Source organism: Labeo rohita, chromosome 4 (genome assembly GCF_022985175.1).
Source record: "Labeo rohita strain BAU-BD-2019 chromosome 4, IGBB_LRoh.1.0, whole genome shotgun sequence".
NCBI classification, from domain to species: Eukaryota; Metazoa; Chordata; class Actinopteri; order Cypriniformes; family Cyprinidae; genus Labeo; species Labeo rohita.
Genome location: NC_066872.1, coordinates 3,160,630 through 3,180,459, shown reverse-complemented (window position 1 = coordinate 3,180,459; position 19,830 = coordinate 3,160,630). Strand labels below are relative to the sequence as shown.

At 37.0% G+C, this 19,830-nt stretch overlaps 3 protein-coding genes across 6 annotated transcripts in view; 1 reads left to right on the top strand and 2 right to left on the bottom strand.

Moving 5' to 3' along the window:
• Positions 1–19,830, bottom strand: part of LOC127164380 (membrane-spanning 4-domains subfamily A member 8) — a 416,186-nt gene that overhangs the window by 196,751 nt on the left and 199,605 nt on the right. The gene's annotated exons all lie outside the window — the stretch shown is intronic.
• Positions 1–19,830, bottom strand: part of LOC127164384 (membrane-spanning 4-domains subfamily A member 15) — a 226,970-nt gene that overhangs the window by 158,521 nt on the left and 48,619 nt on the right. The window lies entirely within an intron of this gene.
• The window catches only part of LOC127164381 (membrane-spanning 4-domains subfamily A member 4A), a 192,838-nt gene that overhangs the window by 171,056 nt on the left and 1,952 nt on the right, over positions 1–19,830 (top strand). For 2 of the 3 annotated variants that reach the window (XM_051108311.1, XM_051108309.1), the window contains exons 2-4: positions 17,231–17,441; positions 17,573–17,683; positions 17,781–17,849. In XM_051108311.1, coding sequence (XP_050964268.1) covers positions 17,256–17,441; positions 17,573–17,683; positions 17,781–17,849 — 366 coding nt within the window. In that variant the 5' untranslated portion in view covers positions 17,231–17,255. Of the gene's footprint in view, positions 1–13,009; positions 13,125–17,230; positions 17,442–17,572; positions 17,684–17,780; positions 17,850–19,830 lie in introns of those variants that run through there. The other variant, XM_051108310.1, reaches the window with a different exon arrangement.

Here is a 19,830-nt window from a genome sequence, read left to right as displayed (position 1 = left end):
AGTGCCTTTTTTGTGCAAAAAACACAAATGTAATATTGATTTTATACAACAGTTCAATAAACTAATAGTTAATATTAAGATAATTATGTTTTAGACACCATATTGCTTATTTTTGCTCTATTTCGTCTAGTGTTGTCAAAAGACACGGTACTTCGGTACCAAGTCGGTACTAAAAACAATTAAATGTTACGGTACCAGGTTTTCTTAAGTACCGGTGGTACCGAGCACCCGGTCAACCCGGTTCTTACTGCGCTATGCGAGAAGTGCGCGCTGCGCAGTTGCGTCTTCTTCATAAAAGCACAGAGACACGGCGACCGGCGGCGCTGCTGATGCGGCTGCTCTGAATCCGCTTGTTGAAAAGAAAGGAGGAAGGAGCCACGTGTGGAAATATTTTGTATTTGCGGCTGATGACAAGGGCAACACCATAGATCATCAGAAACCCATTTGCAAACGGTGTCATCGAAGTTTTCTCTCAAAAGGAGGAAATACATTGAACTGAATAAAACACCTCAAAGACCGACACCCAGATTTAATGAAAGTTCAAGCAGGTAAGTTTTCATTTAATTTTATATTTAGAGTTTTTGTTATAAAAAGTATACCCTAAATAAACATCGCCATTTGCTTAGTTAATCGTTAGCATAAACGCGGCTAATGCTAACGCGAGTATTAGAATAAACTTTATTAAGTGTTTAATGCTCCTATAGCGTTTATTAAAAATTATATTTAAAAAAACAGGACATGATTGTGTACTATTTTTACACACCTGAAGCTTTTAAATGACCTGTGTGGCTAAAATATGTGTGTTAGAGAACAAATGTACAAATGTATGGTTAATGTTTATAGCCTAAAATCGGTCAATCAGAAAAGCAGTTCTAGGCTATGAAATATAGTTTGCGCAGCTTGATTAAATAAAAGTACAGTCAAAAACAGTCCTGTATAGTTTGGTAAAAGATACCGTTCATTAACATGACTTAATATATTATCTAACATCAAGTTACAGTGAGTGAATGTTATTTTATACAAACACTTGTTCATTGTGCGTTAAATAATGTCAACAGATACAACTTTTAATTTAAAATAAATTAATACATTTTGAAATTAGGAATAATAATTCTGTAACACTTGTTTATTAAGTCATGTTAAATGGAATCTTTTTGTAAAGTGTTTTTAATACTACAGTTTCTGTCTGTGTAACATTGATACACTCAATATAAGTAATCTTATCTAAATTTATTATAAACACTGAGGTTTGTTATTTATTGAAAAGTTATATATAACGTTCTGTTTAGCTGGTGTCAATCTAATGTTGCATTTAGTCAGACTCAACCCATTGTTTTACTGAAGTATATTATATTTTCCTTTTACAGCTTCAGGCTGAAGAAGACCACAAACCACCAAAGCAAACTCCAGACAACGGTTCCAGATGCTTTTCAGCAGCAGAAGTACGACAAAAACTCACCTGAGGCAAGAAAACTGAACCGAGCTGTTGCTGAATTCACATGTATGGATCAAGTGCCAGTTTATACAGTGAAAAATGGGGATTACAGCAAATGCTTCATCACCTCAACCCAAAATACCAGCTTCCAAGTCAAAACGGTTTTATTTTTGTTTGTTATTAATAAAAATAGTGTGTTGTTCAATTCATGTTTTTGTGTTTTGATTTGGTACCGAAATTGGTACCGAGAACCGTGGATTTTCACTGGTATTGGTACCGAATACTGAAATTTTGGTACCGTGACAACACTAATTTCGTCAACAAAAATCATTCCAGCCACAGCCCTGTTTTGCGTCTCTAAACAACATGACCGTGTTTCGTTCCTGAATGCATCAACCATTTGAACGATTCGGCTCAATCGCAATGACTCACTTATTAACTGTGATTTCCTGACACCTACTGGTGATTTTAATCCAACATTTAAAGTACCTTTTAATTTTTTTAAAATAATTTCAACTATCAGCATTCATCATTTTAGGATTAAAATATCAAAAAAAAATTTAATGCATTTGCTGCAGGTTAAATGCATTCATGTCCTGTATTAAACAGTGGGTAAATACATCTAAATGCCACTTCAGATACAGCCTTTGTGTTTCCTCTATATTGAAAAACTGAATTTTGTTTATAATGATTTTATTTGTGATAACAGCCTAAAATGTCTTATTATTCAAAGTGACTGTATTGATTAAATATAAGAATTTGACGCAAAAGATAATGCACACTTTCATAAAAAGAATGGCTTTATAAAGGTAAAAAATGCCCATAAAAGGTAAACACTTTAAACTTATTTGAAAATATTAATTTTACTTGGCTAGATATTTAATTCTTTTTGCTTAGTGTTGCGGCTTCCTATCCATCCAGGAACAGGGGATGAAATGTTCTTTACTCATCGAAATAAAATCATTGTCCACACACGTCTCTTACTTTGCTCATTTAATTAAAGAAAGGCGGTTTACAATAAAACAAATTCATGGCTCAGTGACGGTAAGAACCGTGTACTCCTGCCACCTGTTCACAGACACACACAATCATGAGGTGTAAATGCCATATGACCTACACCAACTCCTACATGTCCTACACCCCAGCCCCATAATTGTAATATACATTTACAATTACACTTTATATACAAATGAAAGGAGCTAAAATGTCTTTATAAAATTCTGAATCAGCTTCAGTTCTCTGCTTCCAGCAATAGACAAATTTTGGATACAGGCCTATCCAACTGGCCTGGTTTTGTTTTAATTTGAACGAATCGAACAAATCCACCTTTATCAGGGTAGGTTTTAATTATTCTTCCCAACAACCAGGAGCCACAAGGAGCTACAGGATCCATGATGACAACAATGTCTCCCACTGTAAAGCTTCTTCGTGGCATTATCCATTTCTGTCTCTCTTGTAGTAATGGTAAGTATTCCTTTACCCATCTCTTCCAAAACAGATCCAACAAGTACTGTACCTGTCTCCATCTTTTTCTGATGTACAAATCTCTCTCATTAAATAGTCCAGGAGCCATAAGAGGTTTTGATTTAAGGAGAATGTGATTAGGCGTAAGTGCCTCAAGATCATTCACGTCATCAGAGGATTTCGTAATGGGACGGCTGTTGAGAATGGCTTCTGTCTCACACAGAAGAGTCTGGAAGCTTTCATCATCCATAGTTGGCTGTTTGATGGTTGAATACAGCACATTTTTTACAAGTCGAATAAGTCTCTTCCAAATTCCACCCACATGAGGTGCAGCAGGAGGATTAAATATCCACTTGAGTCCATTCGATAACAAAGCATGCTGGATTTTGGTATGGTCTAACCCAGCCACAGCTTCCCTCAGCTCTAGCTCCGCTCCAACAAAATTTGTCCCATTATCCGATCTCAACTGGACAACTTGACCTCGACACAAAAAATGGCGAATAGCATTAATGCAGGAATCTGTATTCAAACTATAAGCCATCTCCATATGCACGGCCCAACTTGCCATGCAAGTGAAACTTACCCCATAACGTTTAACTGTGCTTCGCCCTTTCTTGACTTCAAAAGGGCCAAAATAGTTGACACCGACATTTGTAAATGGAGGCAAATCAGTTATAACACTCTCCACCAGCAAATCTTTCTTCCTGTCTTTATTCCTTTATGGGAACAACATATAATAACATAAATTTAAATAACATAAATGCTACTTTAGTCTTTTTTCTACTATTCACCAACCTCAAATATGACACTGTCCCGTAGCCATTCTCCCTGGCATCAGAGAAGTGGTGGAGCTGTGCATGTTTGGATGGTCCAAAGTCCTTTGGCTTTACACACCGATCTACTTTAAGTGCCGCTATACTGGGTAAGTTAGCCAGCCATCCTTTCCATTGCTACGAGAAACCCTGTGGCATCTTCTCATCCCAGCCAACATTGCACTTGCACATCTCTTGCAACATCTGTTTTACAGGCAGAATAAATGGTGAAAGGAACCCCAAGGGGTCATAGATGGAACTAACCACAGACAACATACCACGTCTTGTATGGGAATGCTCCTTTATGGATAATTTAAAGACAAAATTATCCTCTTCAGTGCACCAGTGCAGCCCAAGCACTCTTTCTACTGGCAAATCATCTTTATCCAAATCAAGCTCTTTGATCGCCTTTGATCTATGCTCCTATGGGATGCTGGACATAATGAAGCGACTATTCACCTCCAGGAATCCATAAAAATCGCAGGAAGTCTACATCTTTCTGAAAAACCTTCACCTGGTGAAACATGGCTTGAATATCGGCTATCAAAGCAACAGGCTCCTGTCGGAACCTCGTCAGAACTCCCAGTAGAGAGTTTGTAAGGTAGGGACCCTGCAACAGCTGACAATTCAAAGATGTTCCTTTATATACTGCACCACAATCAAACACTACTCTAAGAGTTTTCTTCTTAGGATGAAATACACCATGATGTGGTATGAACCAGATCTTACCATCTTCGTTTCAACTGGTGGAGAAGTGTACTGCCTCTACATATCCTTTATCAATAACATCAGACAGGAATGTAGTGTACTCTTGCTAATATTCTGGATTTCTTTTAAACTTCCTTTGCAGACTCAGAACACACTGTTCTACAACACTGCGATTGTTTGGCATGATAACATCAGAAGACTTAAAAGGTAAGTCTATACAATAATGACCAGCTTTGAACTTGGTTGAGGTTTCCCTTATTTTCATGAACTGTTGATCATTTCTTGACACTGTTACATCATCCTCAGACAGCTTCTCATTAAATTCTTGATTATATTGAGCAATCAACAGATCCTCCAACCTGGCGACAGAGATCCTATTAGCAGTGACTACAGGACAGCCAATCTTTCCTTTGTCACTATTACCACCTCTTAGTGGCCCGTTCACAACCCACCCCAGTAGGGTCCTGACAGCATAGGGCCCCCCGCCTTGGCTGTTAATGATTTCCCATGGTTCCATTAGATTTGATGCATTAATACTGATCAACAGCTCAACCTCTTCATTGATACTTGGAATTTTGATACCCTCTAGGTACGGCCAATCCTTTAGGTCCTCCTGAGTGAGAATGTTGTTCTTTCTTATAGGCATTGACCCTTGAGTATACAACTCTGGTAGATCCATGAAGGTCTGTCCGTCTAAGTTTGAAATTTGAAGACCTCTGAGAATGAAAGTGTCTATTGACTTTTCTTGGCCTAAAGTACGGAGCAGTATAGAGCTTCTGGTTCCTGTAAGATTTAATTTTCTCATAAGATGTTCTGTACAAAAACTGGCAGAACTCCCAGGATCCAGAAATGCATAGGTATTTACAATCTTGCATCTGTACTGGAATGATAGACAGCACACACTCTTCATTCCCAGCCCCAGTCTGACCACAAGCTTGCAAAGTAACGAGAGCACTGTTTACTGGTAATGGTGGTGATTTAACCTTAGATTCTATGTGAAGCAGGGTCGGATGCTTTTGCTTACAGACATTACAAATGAATGGATTTCAGCAATCCTTACTTACATGTCCAGACTTTAGACATCCAAAACAGGATCTATTTTCTTTCAAGATGCTCAGCTTTTCTCTATGTGTCATGCTCTGTAAATGAGAACACTTTTTCAATGGATGACTGCCCTTACAGACAATACACATTTTGCTGTCGCCTTTCTGTTGAGCAAGACTGCTACAAGTATTTTGCACTTCAGATGGACCCAAGTCTGAAACAGTGTTAACAGCTGCAACAGTAGCAAGGTCCACAGTAGCAAGGTGACTGTCCACTTTGCAAATCTCCAAACAATGGGTCAGAAAGAATCTTTACTTGACGCTCAATGAAGCTTACCAAATCTGAAAACATGGCCCTGTTGCCTTGATGCTCCAGTAGCTCACAGGCAGCAGCCCTCCATCTTTCTCGAAACTTGTACAGCAGCTTTATGACAATAAGTCGAAGATTAGATGGAACATTCATATCTTCCATATGCTGCAAATCTTCCATTACATTACAACAATTTCTCAGAAAGATTGAAAAGGATTCCAGTGCATCAATATCTTCAGACTTAATCATCGGCCAGCCCATGACCTTCTCCATATATGCCGCTGCTATTTTAATTTTGCTACCAAAATGCTTTTTAAGCAACTTCTTGGCTCGACCATATCCCTGATCAGGACTCATGTTGTGACAACTACGGACTAATTCTCTTGGTTGACCTCTAGTATATTGCTCAAGATAATAAAGGCATTCTTGCTTGTCACTAGTTTTCTTTTCAATGGCTTGTTCAAAGGCTTTAATAAAAGAGCCATACTGCAATGGATCACCATCAAATTCCAATATCATCTGTGGTGGAAGGGAAACCAAAGTCTGTTGTTCAAGCAACCGAGCAGTAATATTATTTTGCTGCTGTACAAGATCATGCAAATTAGGATAAGAAGTAGAAACATGAGTGGACATCGAAGGAGGAAACAACTGTTGTGTACGAGTATTCTCTTCAGACCCATAAAAACTCAAATTTTGCTGGTTTGAAACTTTGCATTGCCTTGAAGCTTGCACTTGAGTTTGCACAGGCCCAGTAAATCTTTTCTTTGGTTGTACACTCAAATCATTTGAGTTTGAGCATTTACTTGATGTACATGATTTCACATGCTTCTCATAATATGCATTCATAGGATCTACACCACTCATTTCTTCAACACTTCCTTCATTTCATTCCAGCACAGACAATTTTGCAGTAGCAGCAGCTAGTTTCGCTTCCATTTATATTTTTTCCCTTTCTCTCCACAGTTTCTCCTTTTGCCTTTGAAGATCTTCCTCTTTGGCTTCAAGAGCATGAATTTCTTTAAAGCTGCTGCTCTTTCAGCTTTAACTTTAAGACGTGCAGAAGCAGTGCTTGAAATCTTTGAAAAACCAGAAGAAGAACAGATTTTTGCGATCCTTTCTTTGAGGTATTAGAGACACTATCATCAGGATCTATATTTGTGTCTGTTAAAGAAGTTACATCCTCATCTCCATCATAATATGGCACTCCAGCATCTGATAACCACTGTTTAACGTCAGTAATGAACTCACTATTTTCTTTCATTTTGCAGACGAGCCACTTTTGTTGCTTCTCACACTCAGCTTTGGACATTGGCATTTCCAGCAGTGAATTATGAGTTTTAATGGCATCTTCACACAGTGTTTCAAAACTCTTGAAATCCTTTTGCACACCAGCAACAGTTTCTTTGGTCACCTTTCCAGAAAGATCATTGACGCTTTGTTTAACTTTATCTGCTTGAATAAACTTTGATTTGCTTTGCCGTTGCAAATTTTCAATGCTCAATGAAACACCCTTTTCAGTAATTTCCCTTGTTTTTTTCCCCGTTTCAACAGCACTTTTTCCTTCAACAGCAATATCAGCCACAGAATTATTTTCGAACAAAGCAGCATCATCCTTTACAATCGGCAATTCATCGCCATTCATTTTTCCCACGACACTCATTGCGCACACAAGCGCTTTCACTTCAAAGGCATATCTCAAAAAATACACAGAGCAAAGACTTCACAACAAACAGTGTGCGATCCAATTCCACAATGATATGCAGCAAGCTGAATATTAACATAGAGCATTCCAAACATAGGCCGTGATTCAAACTTCTTCGTGGATCAATGAATCCATCTTATACTGCAATATAGTATATATCACTCAAAGAAAGAAAGGTGCACTCACCAGTTTTTGTCGAGTTTCAGAAACTTCTCTACATTCCAAGTTTAAGTTGAAAGCTTACACACTCTGTTTGGTTTCAAACGCAAAGACTCTGCAACACATCAGGTAAACTGTGCATATTCAATAGTAACAGTCAGTCACTCTGCCAAATGCGCAAGCCAGCGCCGTTTCCATTCACAGATTTCCTCTGTCTCCAATGTGCCAACAGCAATTCTGTTAGTCCGAGAGAAGGTTCTTAGTTTGTGTTGCGGCTTCCTATCCATCCAGGAACAGGGGATGAAATGTTCTTTACTCGTCAAAATAAAATCATTATCCACACGCGCCTCTTACTTTGCTCATTTAATTAAAGAAAGGCTTACAATAAAACAAATTCATGGCTCAATGACGGTAAGAACCGTATAAAATAAGCTTTTAAATTAGAATTAGATTTTAGGATAACAAAGACAAGACAAAAATATGAATAATATTTATATAAGGGGGCGGGGGGTCTGGTTAGGGGGACCCTCCAAGAACTTTGACACAATTCGAACACTGTGTAATTGTGCATGCGCCGACCACAAAACACACAATCAATGCCTGCATGCCGTCGTGAAGCGTCTAAGAGAATGTCGGCTGACGTTGAATCCCGCAAAATGTCAGTTTTGCATGGATTGCTTAAACTTCATGGGTATCCTGCTTACACAGAAAGGGATTGGGCCCACTGAAGAAAGAGTCAGGGCCATGGTGGAAGCCCGAGAACCACAAAACGCCTCTGAAGTTAGAGGTTTTCTTGGACTTGTCAGTTACAGTAGCAGATTTATTCCACAATTTGAAACCCTGGCAGAGGTATTGAGACGTCCCACCAGAAAGGAAACAGAATTTGTTTTCGGACCTGAACAGAAAAGGGCATTTAATGCTCTTAAAGATGAACTTGTAAAAGCAGGGACCTTGGCATATTTTGTCAAAGACGCACCAACCCAGGTTACAGCTGATGCTAGCCCAGTAGGGTCGGTGGCTGTACTAACATAGTGCCAAAAGGGTCAAATGGTGCCAGCGGCTACATCAGCAGAGGTCTATCAGACTGTGAGAGACAGTACTCCCAGACAGATTGGAGGCCCTCACCCTTGTATGGGCCTGTGAGAGGCTTCACCCATATATCTATGGGAGACAATTTGACCTGCTCACAGACCATAAATCGTTAGAGTCAACATATGGTCCATGCTCTAAGCCCTGGAGCACTGCAATGAGAGAGATGCACTCACATGAATCAGATGAGTATGTGAGATTTGTAGCTATTAGTGCCACCTCAAGAGATCCTCATTGTGGTGGATTATTATAGTAGGTATTATGAGTATGACATACTGATCTCTACCACAACTTCACACGTGACTGACAACCTACAGGGTATATTTAGCCGACATGGACTTCCTATAACACTGAAATCAGACAACAGACCTCAGTCCAGGTCAGATGAATTCAAGGATTTCTGTGAAGGAAATGGAATTAAACACCTGAAACCTAACAACCTCAGTGGGCCCAAGCCAATGGTGAAGTTGAGCGTCAGAATGCCGCTGTCATGAAACGTATTCGAATCGCACAGTCAGAAGGTCTTTACTGGCAAAAGGAACTCAGGAAGTATGTTACAGTATACAGAGGAATCGTGCATAACACAACAGGCAAAAGCCCGGCTGAACTTTTGTTTAAAAGGAAAATGAGAGGCAAGTTACCTTAAATCACTGTGGATACAGATCTCGAAGTTCACAATGCTGAGAAGAAGGCAAATATAAACTGTATGCAGATGAATATCGCGAAGCAGAACACTCAATAAATACCTAAATACTCATTAATCAAAATGACAATTGCAGTGATGGGAAATAGGGAGAAAAAACAACAACAACTATATATTTGCACTCACCAGAGCAAACTAAATTTACTAGTTTACAACTAAAGTGTAGCTGTTGGAGGTTTTGATCAGACAGGACAAGACTGATAAGTTCACCACACCTTTCAATGCAACATCTCACACTGTGATTAGAAAAGCTGGAAACAAAATAACTGTTGAATCACCCACTGGAGACCAGTATAGCTTCAACACAACATTTGTGAGGAAATATGTGGAGAAAGACGTGGAAGACAAACTGAGGATACAAATCAACAGACATTGCTAGAGGGCTTGGACAGACCTGTGTCTACAACAGAATGTCACAAAGATGCCACATATGTGAAGCCCAAAAGGGAACGGAAATTACCCCAAAAATGTACAGATTTTTTCATTGGCTAAGTTCTTGAACTAGTGAAAACAAAGTGCTGTTTAGATGTTCAAGGTTTGATAACTTCAAGGCAAGTTAAAGAATGTGGTGTTTGCTAGTTAAATGTTTAAATGTTGTGTGTTTAGGTGAGATTGAGACAGCTAACTTAAGAAACATATACATCATTTATTTTTACTTTATCCTCAGTTCAAGTCACAAAGAGATTTTATTAACATTGAGCCACGTCAACAGGATTATCATTAGTATGTGAACACTATGTCGGCATCTTAAACATCTGAGACAGATGAAAGAATCAAGCAGATCTATTGGAAGTAGCATTATTCCTCATGAATTAAGTAGACTGCTATGGAAAGCTACGTGGGTATAAACTACTACATCTCAAGTGTCTTCTGGTTGGATTTGTTGTCAGTCAACGTGTAATTCGACATTTATTATGCATCCTGGATTCCGATGGAGTACAAATAAGAAGGATAAATTGCTTGAGACATCAGATGTATGGAAATCCTGGCCCCAATTTTATGCAGAAATCGATGGATTCCTATTACAAACTCAAACCTTTTGGTATCTACATCAACGGCGCGGTCGATGGGTTTACTAGGATGGAAATTTAGCTCCTTGCTTATTCTACTAATTCTGACCCTAAGGTAATCGCCAGCTATTTTATTAACGAAGCTGAACAAAGGATTGGACACGAGCCAGAATGCGGTCAGAACTGGGAACAGAGAACTGTTATGTGGAACAAATGCAGAAGTTTCTACGTTATGATGACCACACCGAATTTGCAGAAAACCGCTTCATGAGAAAACAGCTTGCTCAGGACTGGATTAATCATTTCCAGGATTTGAAGGAGAAAGATTACTTCACATGTGGTTTCCTGGACAAGCAGTTAATATTGTTCACCTGCACTGTAAAAAATAAAAAAACACAATGTGTTAAGTCAGCTTAAAATTATTTGTTACCCTGCCGCCTTAAAATTTTAAGTTCAGTCAACTAAAATAAATTTAGTCAACTTGAAATGTTAAGTTGTACTAAGGAACAACTTAGATATTTGTGTTTGCTAAACTTAACAGATGGGTAAGTAACCCAGCTGCCTTAAGATTTTAAATTGATTCAACTCAAATATCTAAGTTGTCACGTAGTATAATTTAACATTTCAAGTTGAATAAACTTTTTTTGAGTTGACTGAACTTCAAATTCTAAGGCAGCCGGGTTACAAATTGAAGTTGATATATAAGTTGATTCAACAAATTGTTTTTTACAGTGTGTCTGAATATCATGGAGGTAAGTTCATGTATTAGACCTATAGCCTAAAATTACGCCCAAACGTTTATGTCCAATATCAGTATTGAGGCCCAAACCTGCAGAAATGTATATATATGTATACAGACATAATGTAGAAAATACTAATTAAAGGGAAGAATGCAAAATAAATTCAGGATTAAATGTAGCCTAATTAAAATGAATCATATAATTAATTGTAATTACATTTAATCCTGAATTAATATTACTTCTTCCCTTTATTAATTAGTTTTTGTATTTTAAAATTAGTTCATTATTCTTTTTTAACTTTATATTTATATTCATGTATTCAGATGTGTTAATTTCCATAGTTATTTATCCATTTATTCATTTGTATTTTTCAGTAATACATTATTGGTTGAGCTCTTTGTGTAGTACATGCGGCTTTGCAGTGGAGATGCGTCCGTTCGCTATCTAACATAATTCATAGTTAATTTTGACAATTTTTTTTTTCTTGATTACGTATCTTGTTTTTGATGTTTCTTTTATTCCATAAGTTAACATTGCAAGTTAATTGGCTGTAGGCTCTTTGTTTTTGTGGGGTCAAATTAAGAATGTCAGTGAAATCTCTCATTTTAAAGATATTATCAAAAATTATTATTATTTTTTTTTTTTTTCGATCTGCAGTTTAATTGCAATTCTAAAAAAATACAATTAGCCTACAGGCCTATCTATAGACCAATTCTATTTCTTCTTAACATTTAACTTTATCTTAAAATGATGTATTATTCAATATATTGTAGTATATTAACACAATATATTATTTAGCATATTTTCTATATACATCAAACAATTTAACATATTGACTGTTAATATATAAGCATAAGGGTTGTGATCCTGCAGTCATGTGTCATTTTTTTCAAGCCACAAGATCCCAAAAATTAACTGGAACATAAACAGGTTGTAAATAAGAATGTACAAATTAAACTATTAAAGTTGTTAGTTATCAGTACATGAATATTCATTGCAGTTAATCAAGTGCATAGTAGAGTTTCAAATGTTGTGCGTAATTAACAAAAACTTCCTTTCACTTTACATAACAACTGTCCAGATTTATGCACACCTCAAAACATCCATTAACCATCCATCATCCATCAGATTCAATCATTCAACAGCCCCCTAGAATCATATATTTTAATCTGAGTCTGCTGCAGCCCCCTGCAATACTGTTTTAACATGATCAACACAATCTGTTTGCAAGTTCCATTGTTTTTAATTGTTTCATTGTTTGCTTCATTATTCCCCAGATTGTGTACTTCACACTGACCATCAGCTCTAGAATGCCTGATTATATTATGAAATACTGAAATATTATTATGAACTCAAGTTCAAAAGATATAATCAGATATAAAGAGGCAAATATACAGCATGCAAACATGCATAACATATAGCATTGGATTAAAGCATCATCATTAGTCTTATATTCAAACAGTCATCAGTTTCGATGAGAAGAAATCATAGTTTTGTTGTTTAAGCCACTTACAGTAGCAGTAAACATTATATTTAATCCTGCACAACTCTATATCCACCGTGTTTGTCCGTAATCCAGTCACTTATTTTCGGGAAACACTTGGAATTTATTACATTTCAGCTCTAACAAATATAAGGCGATTTCAGAGCGGTGCGCTCAACCCGACATGAGCCAATCACAGCCGTTTAGTGTCAGGATGGACCAATCACAATGGTGCTTGTTATTTGGTCTATTCATTCCGGTTACATATAATGAAAAAAAAAAAAAAAAAAACACACATACAAACGTAGCAAACCCCCGTACACACCCCACACACACACACACACGCACACTCTCCAAAACACACACACTCACTCGCTCACTCACTCCTTTACTTCCCCACCCACTTCTTTAAAGTTATGCCACTGGATAAGAGCCCTGCAAACCAAAGCTTACATCTTACTTATCGGTAAGTCCAGTATGTCCTTTTCATAATATGATGCTGTCATATAAATGTCAGGATATTAGATGTGTGTGTGTGTTTGTATGTTTGGTTCTTCAGTCAAATTTAATGCGAGGTGTTTACTCGAGGAGTTCTGAATAGATAATTTATTATAACTATTGGTGAAATGTGTAATAAATAGATTTTATTTAATATCTGCATTACTTTAAAGAGTAGACAGTAAATGAATTGGTAGAGAGAGGGGGAGTGAACTGGGAAAGTTTAAATGCAATATTCACCTTATTTTTCCCGTTAGACTGGGCGCGGATATTTGTAAATGTCTTTCTAATGTTTTAACTAGAACAAAACAGCTCATTTTGCTTCTTGATATTGCAAACTGGTGTTTTTTTATTATATTATTTATATGCACTGTCTTAATTAGAAGCAGACTTGTTGGCAGCACAAACAGTTTTACAGTTTGCTTTGTTATTCTTCCCGTCATCTCCCTACAGCGGATATTGCACAAGAAGTCTTTCACAAAAACGGGTTTTCCTCTTAACCAAAATGTTTCCTCTATGCGGCGCACAAGATACAAGCAAAAATGATTTGGGAAAGCCATTTGATTGCGAAATAATTGCAATGCCCGGACTAACCGCTATTGAGTTGGTGTCGATATAGAGTTAGAACCAAGTGGCAACCTCCCGGGGTGCTTCTCATTTCTTATTTGTGCATCCTCGTTTCCTTTCCTCGCTTCCTTTCCTCGTGTCTTAGCTCCACCTCTTCAGGATGCGAGGGAAGGACACAGGGAAAAGACGCGAGGACGGAGGAATGGAAGCAAGTGAAATGATATATCCTAGCTCCCTTTAGCGTCACTTCAAAACGTCAAGTAATGATGACTCTACACCGCTGGATTTAGCTTGCATATGGGGATTCTTGAACATTAGAGATAATTATTATTTATATTGTAACCGTTTCAACCTCCACAAAAGACCACATTTGTTCTTATTTTTTTATATTACCAGTTATTATTAACAATGAATTATTCATCAGTTATTAAATGTTTTTTTTATTAATCCCTGCAGGCATAAACTACAAATACTCAACACATTAAAAAGAATTAACTACAGGCCTAAATTAAAATCATTCTATATTCCCCATTTATCAATATAAGAGGCATTAATTAAACAATTAAAAACAATTAAAAGCAAGCCAGTAAAATCAAGAAACGTAATAAACATAATTAAAACTGTGTTGAAAAGTACACATTATACATCGAAATTAAAAGCACTGTCAAGAAATCACCCACAGTCATGCTTAATACTCACATTTATGTGTGTTAGAATTTTCTGCCATGGTTAGCACTTGGAGCAGATGTGAAGGGGGAGCAGAATTTATACGTGCGTCACGTTAAGTCGATAAAAGACTTCTGCATAGGATACACCTGTGTATCCTCGCTGATCGCTCCTCGCTGCAAAAGGGAGTCAATCCCATAGACTCTCCATGTTAAAATGCCCAACTTCACAGCAGAAAAAAATATGTTTACAGCCTGGTGCAAAAAAGTGATTTTGGTCTATATAGCTAATTTTGCCCTTCATGTCAACTGTGAGGGGGGTGAATTTTTTTTATAACTCATCCGTTTAATTTATATTAAACCTTAGGATCTGCATAATTTAGGGCGTGGCCATTTAAGTGACAGGTGGATTGCCGCTGCTGTCATCATCGTCGCGCTAGGCGGGCGTGGTTTCAGCAACCAGCTCCACCCACATCCCGCCTATTTGCCCATTTTCGATTATCCGGGAGTGACGTGCAGTGACGCGATTCCAAGATGGCGATGGCTGACTCCCGCCCACTTAGAGCTTCAAAAATGCTCTTCAGAAATCTACGGGTGACGTCACGGACACTACGTCCATGTTTTTTACAGTCTATGGTTAGAACCGGTAAATGTGATGAACAGGTTTCATTGAGAATGATGTGCACCAAATGAGTCGCCGTACAAATCGCAACGCAAACACAATGACACGTGAAATAAAACGTCATCATGTTTTAAATCTGAGTGGCTTGATTAAGTGACAGAAATAACAAAACTTTGAGATATTTACATCCACGCGCAGGTGTAGTGGTGTGTAAACTCTACTGTTAGATAACTGTAAAAGAATTTACACATTGTGAACACGTTGCAGATCTCAGTTTAAATGCTTCAGTTTATTTTCTACTTTATTCTATTCTATTCTATTCTATCAGATTAAATGCTTGTTTTTATATTATATTATAAACATAAATAATTGACCTCAAAAAGGGGATTCAAGAGTAATCTTATTCATTTTTATATTATATTATATTATTAAAAGCTCTTTATGATTCTGATCAAATCAAATATAAATAGGACATTAAAAATGAGGGTTACACACTTTTTTTGCCTGTACATGTCTGGTATAAAGAATGTTTTTGCTCTGGTGGCCAAAATGTCCATCCAATAGAGAAAATATTTGCTCAGCAAGAACAATAAAACAGAGGGAACATTGCTCTTAACCCTATTATCAAGTATGTGACAAAACATGGAAACTCATATGCAAACATTGCTCTTTTATATTTGAGTAAAGTTTTTTTTTTTCTTTGATTCTCTGAATGGTATTTAATTATTTCTTAAAGAACTTTAAATACAACAGTAGCCATCTTCAGATTAAAGTGAAAATGGCACATCTATAAAGTCTTTAAATATTTGGTGTTGTTTGATAAACACCATAGTGAATACGGCTATGTGAAAACATGTAAATACCTGTTTAACAGACTTTCTTTGTGTCCGAAACAAAGTAGTGTTGTACTGCTGTACTGTGGTGTGTACAGGGGTAAACCGCTGTATTACTGCTGTTCCATAAGCGCCACCTACTGTCAGAGAGTAAATTTACGTTTTTTTATTCAGCATCTTTCACTCATTCAGTCTTGCTCCTTCATTTTTTTTTTTTTTTTACGGAGTGCGTGGACCTCCTTGATAAATGGAAACAGTTTTGTCAGGATGTCTTTACTGAATTTGATGAATTTATTGAAAAAAAAAAAAATAAATTAAAAAAAAAAAAAAAAAAAAAAAATAATCACACAATCATGAAACCCTGGAGGTCCGCCTATATAGTCTCCAACTGTTTGGGCCTTTCCCTAACAAATTGATAAAATAGAATTAGAATAGAGTCTAGGGTGAAGGCGCAACATGAAAGAGTGTGAGGACGAGGAGGAGTTTGAATGCAAATGAACAATATGCATACAACAATGATTTTTACAAATAGAAGTGGGGTAATTGACTTCAGGAGCCGACCAGGCCAAAATAACAAACAGAAAGCAACTAATATTCAAACCCTCTAAATTCCCTATTTACAAAAAGAAAATACAATAAAACTTCCCTAACTCCCTGTACAAAAACAATCAACAAAAGGTTTCAACAAAAATGGCGTCAGTCTCCCTACCCCCCCAAGAATACTATATACACTCATTTACAATCAGCAACCAAGTCCAAACAGGGGCAACCCAAAATCAGAGTCAAACAGGCGGTAGTCAAAGTTACATATATTTGGCGAAGGAACTAACAAACAACAGTCTCTCACAGTTAAACACAGAAGAACACACACAGAATCTCAGTCTTACTAACACACAAACTTACTAACAGAGCGATGAAAAGTAAACACAGCAAATGAGCACCAAGCTGAAGCAGGAAGTGATGATGAGATCTTTTATAGGCAGCCGGGAGTCAGCTGATCAGGCAGGGCGTGGCATGAGTTAGAGGACAGGAACCAATCAGACGTCATCCTGCACAGAAACACACATACAACACTTCCCAAAAACAGAACAAAGACAAATAAAACATAAGGGACGTAACAGTGTGCTAGAGTTACAGGGTCAAATAAAGATGGAAGAGGTGCGTTTTAGTCATTTTTTGGACTCTGCTGCTTGAATTGAGTATTATTATTATTGCAGTTAATTACTAATAAGTCTATCTATAAAGACAGGAAGGTCAGTTTTATAAGTATCTTTGAAAACAACATCTGCTTAAATGGCTTAAATGATGTAGATCAATGTTACCATGAGTTGTTTCATGATATTCATCATATTGTTTATATGTTTTAATCTACTATGCATTTGTACAGGTCAGTTTGAGATTCAGAAACCAGGATGTCCAGTACTGTCATACCCATGAACTCTTCAACACTCGTCATCCAATTTCAACCACCAGCACAAACAACTCCTGCTACAACAACGACAAATGCTCCTGTGCCTGTTTATGTCCAACAGGTGGTGGGAGTTTCACCTCTTCAAGGACTTAAGGCATTTCTGAAAGGCAAACCGAAAGCCCTTGGGGTGAGAAATGTCTCATAAACGCAATATTTTTCTAGTACAATCATAAGTCCATAACTACAGCTGACATAAATGTATATTGTATATTGTTGCACTAAATGAAAGACTCTTTCTGCATTTTTTGTCTCTCACAGACGGTCGAGATAATGATCGGTGTGCTGACTCTCCTGTTTGGCATTGTGTCTACAGCTCGTGCAGATCTTATCTTTGTCCATAGTGGTATTTCTTACTGGGGATCTTTCATCGTAAGAAACTATTATACAATTAATTGTTCTGTCTTTTATAATACAAGCTTCATATTCCAACACAAGCCTCAATTTTTGTCTTTCTCTCTCTTCTCAGTACATTACCGCAGGCGCACTCTCCGTTGCTGCAGAAAATAAAATTAATTCACCCTCCAGTTTGTGTTTGGTATGTACATAACACTGTACTTTTACCATGCTGGAAGTACAGAAATAGTGTTCTGTTGTGTTTGTGCTAATTTTCTTTACTGGCTAATTCTGATTTATTCTTGTCTTTTTCCTGTCCTAAAAGTATATGGGCATCAATGACCATAATTTATAGAGACCCTAAACTTGTCAGGAAAGTCACAAATGTGTGCATCTATTCAGGCACACAGACACATAACACTAGGTGGTGCCATAATAATATTATTTGCATTTTTGAGTAACTGTTAGAAACTATTTTTCACCTTGAATCCTAAAATGATCTATATAATTATAATTTTTTTTCCGTCTTGTTTTCTCGTTATCACGACTTAATCATCAGACAGCATCATTGCATCATCATGGATGATCGTATTCGCTGGAGGCTGAAGGCTGGCCGGTCTGTAACTTTTTTGTCGAAGACAATATAGCGACCCTGTACGTGTAGTCAATTTCATTACCAGTCAGCTTGATGGATCATGTTATTTTAAATGCATTTTAATGTAATGGTTTCAATTGTAGACCATTCTGTTTACAATATCATGCTATCCAATAACTACACTCAATCCCAGAGGATATGACTCATTTAAGATGATCAGAACATCTCCAATCTGTCCACAATTATACTGCTATCCAATAACTTCGGGGTCGCTATATTGTCTTCGGCAATAAAGTTGCAGACCGGCCAGCCTTCTTCTCAAGTGTCGAACACTTATGTGTAAGTTGTCAATGACTGACAGACACAGTGCTATTTCAGTTTCAGTGAGTCCCTGATCAAAATAAAAGCGAATACGATCATCCATGATGATGCAATGATGCTGTCTGATGTTCTTATGTCGGATACGCAGAGAAAATTAAGTCGTGATAATGAGAAAACAACTTTTGTTATATCGAGATCACGAGAAAACAACTTGTTATGTCGTGATAACGAGAAAACAAGACGGAACAAAATTATAATGCATGGCCGCTTAGAACTTCCGTAATGATCTCTGTTTTAAATTCCGTCTATAAAAATATCTGCCATTTTGAATTTTGTGAGGGGGGAAAAAATAAAAAATAAATAACTAATTAAAAGGCTGTCAGTCCAAACTTCACTAAATTTTGCACTCTTCATCACATTCTACACACCAAATTGCATAAAAGTTGCACCTATAGGAGGCGCTGCAACTCCTCAACAGTATAAATGTAGGATCAGTAAACTTAAAGATAATTATGAATTATAACTTTGGTGGATGTGGTAACATAATATGACTGGGATACATTAAAAAAACATGGCTGCTACCAGCCAATTCAATTTCAGCAACTAATAACATCAAATCCCAATGGCTAGGGAGACTTTCGAGTTGCCGATGACATAAGATGTGTTTTGTGTAGCTACACTTACTTATGCATTATACAGAGGCAAGATGAGAAGAAAATACTGTAGAAAGTTTTCAGAAGAGCTAATGAGACCAATTTTCATCCAATTGTATGCTGTCTAAGCTTAAATCTAAGAAGGACAGGAAGCATTCTTTAAAACCTGGCTATAGATTTAATAGCAGGAATATACTTTACACTACTATTACTAAATCTATGGTCACGTTTTGAAGAATGATTCCTATTTGTCTTCTGGTAGGTTAAATGCAATTAAGATTATATTTCTTCCACAATTTTTGTATATAGTGCAAAAGACTTACTAAATCCTTTTTAACAAGAACATTTGTTTCTATTCTGGTTTCTTTTTATCTGGAACAATAAAGCCCAAAAGATTTCCAAAAAGAAACTCTAAATCCAAAACACAAGGACGGCTCCCTCTACCTCATTTTCTTTATTATTACTGGGCTGCAAATTTTGAGCTGCAAATGATAAATCTACACTCATTTGAAATTGACCTATGATATCCTATGGTATGTGATTCATTTAGAATTCACATACACGGCATTATCTCATGATCACATATTTTACAACTGTAAAAATGATACAGAGCA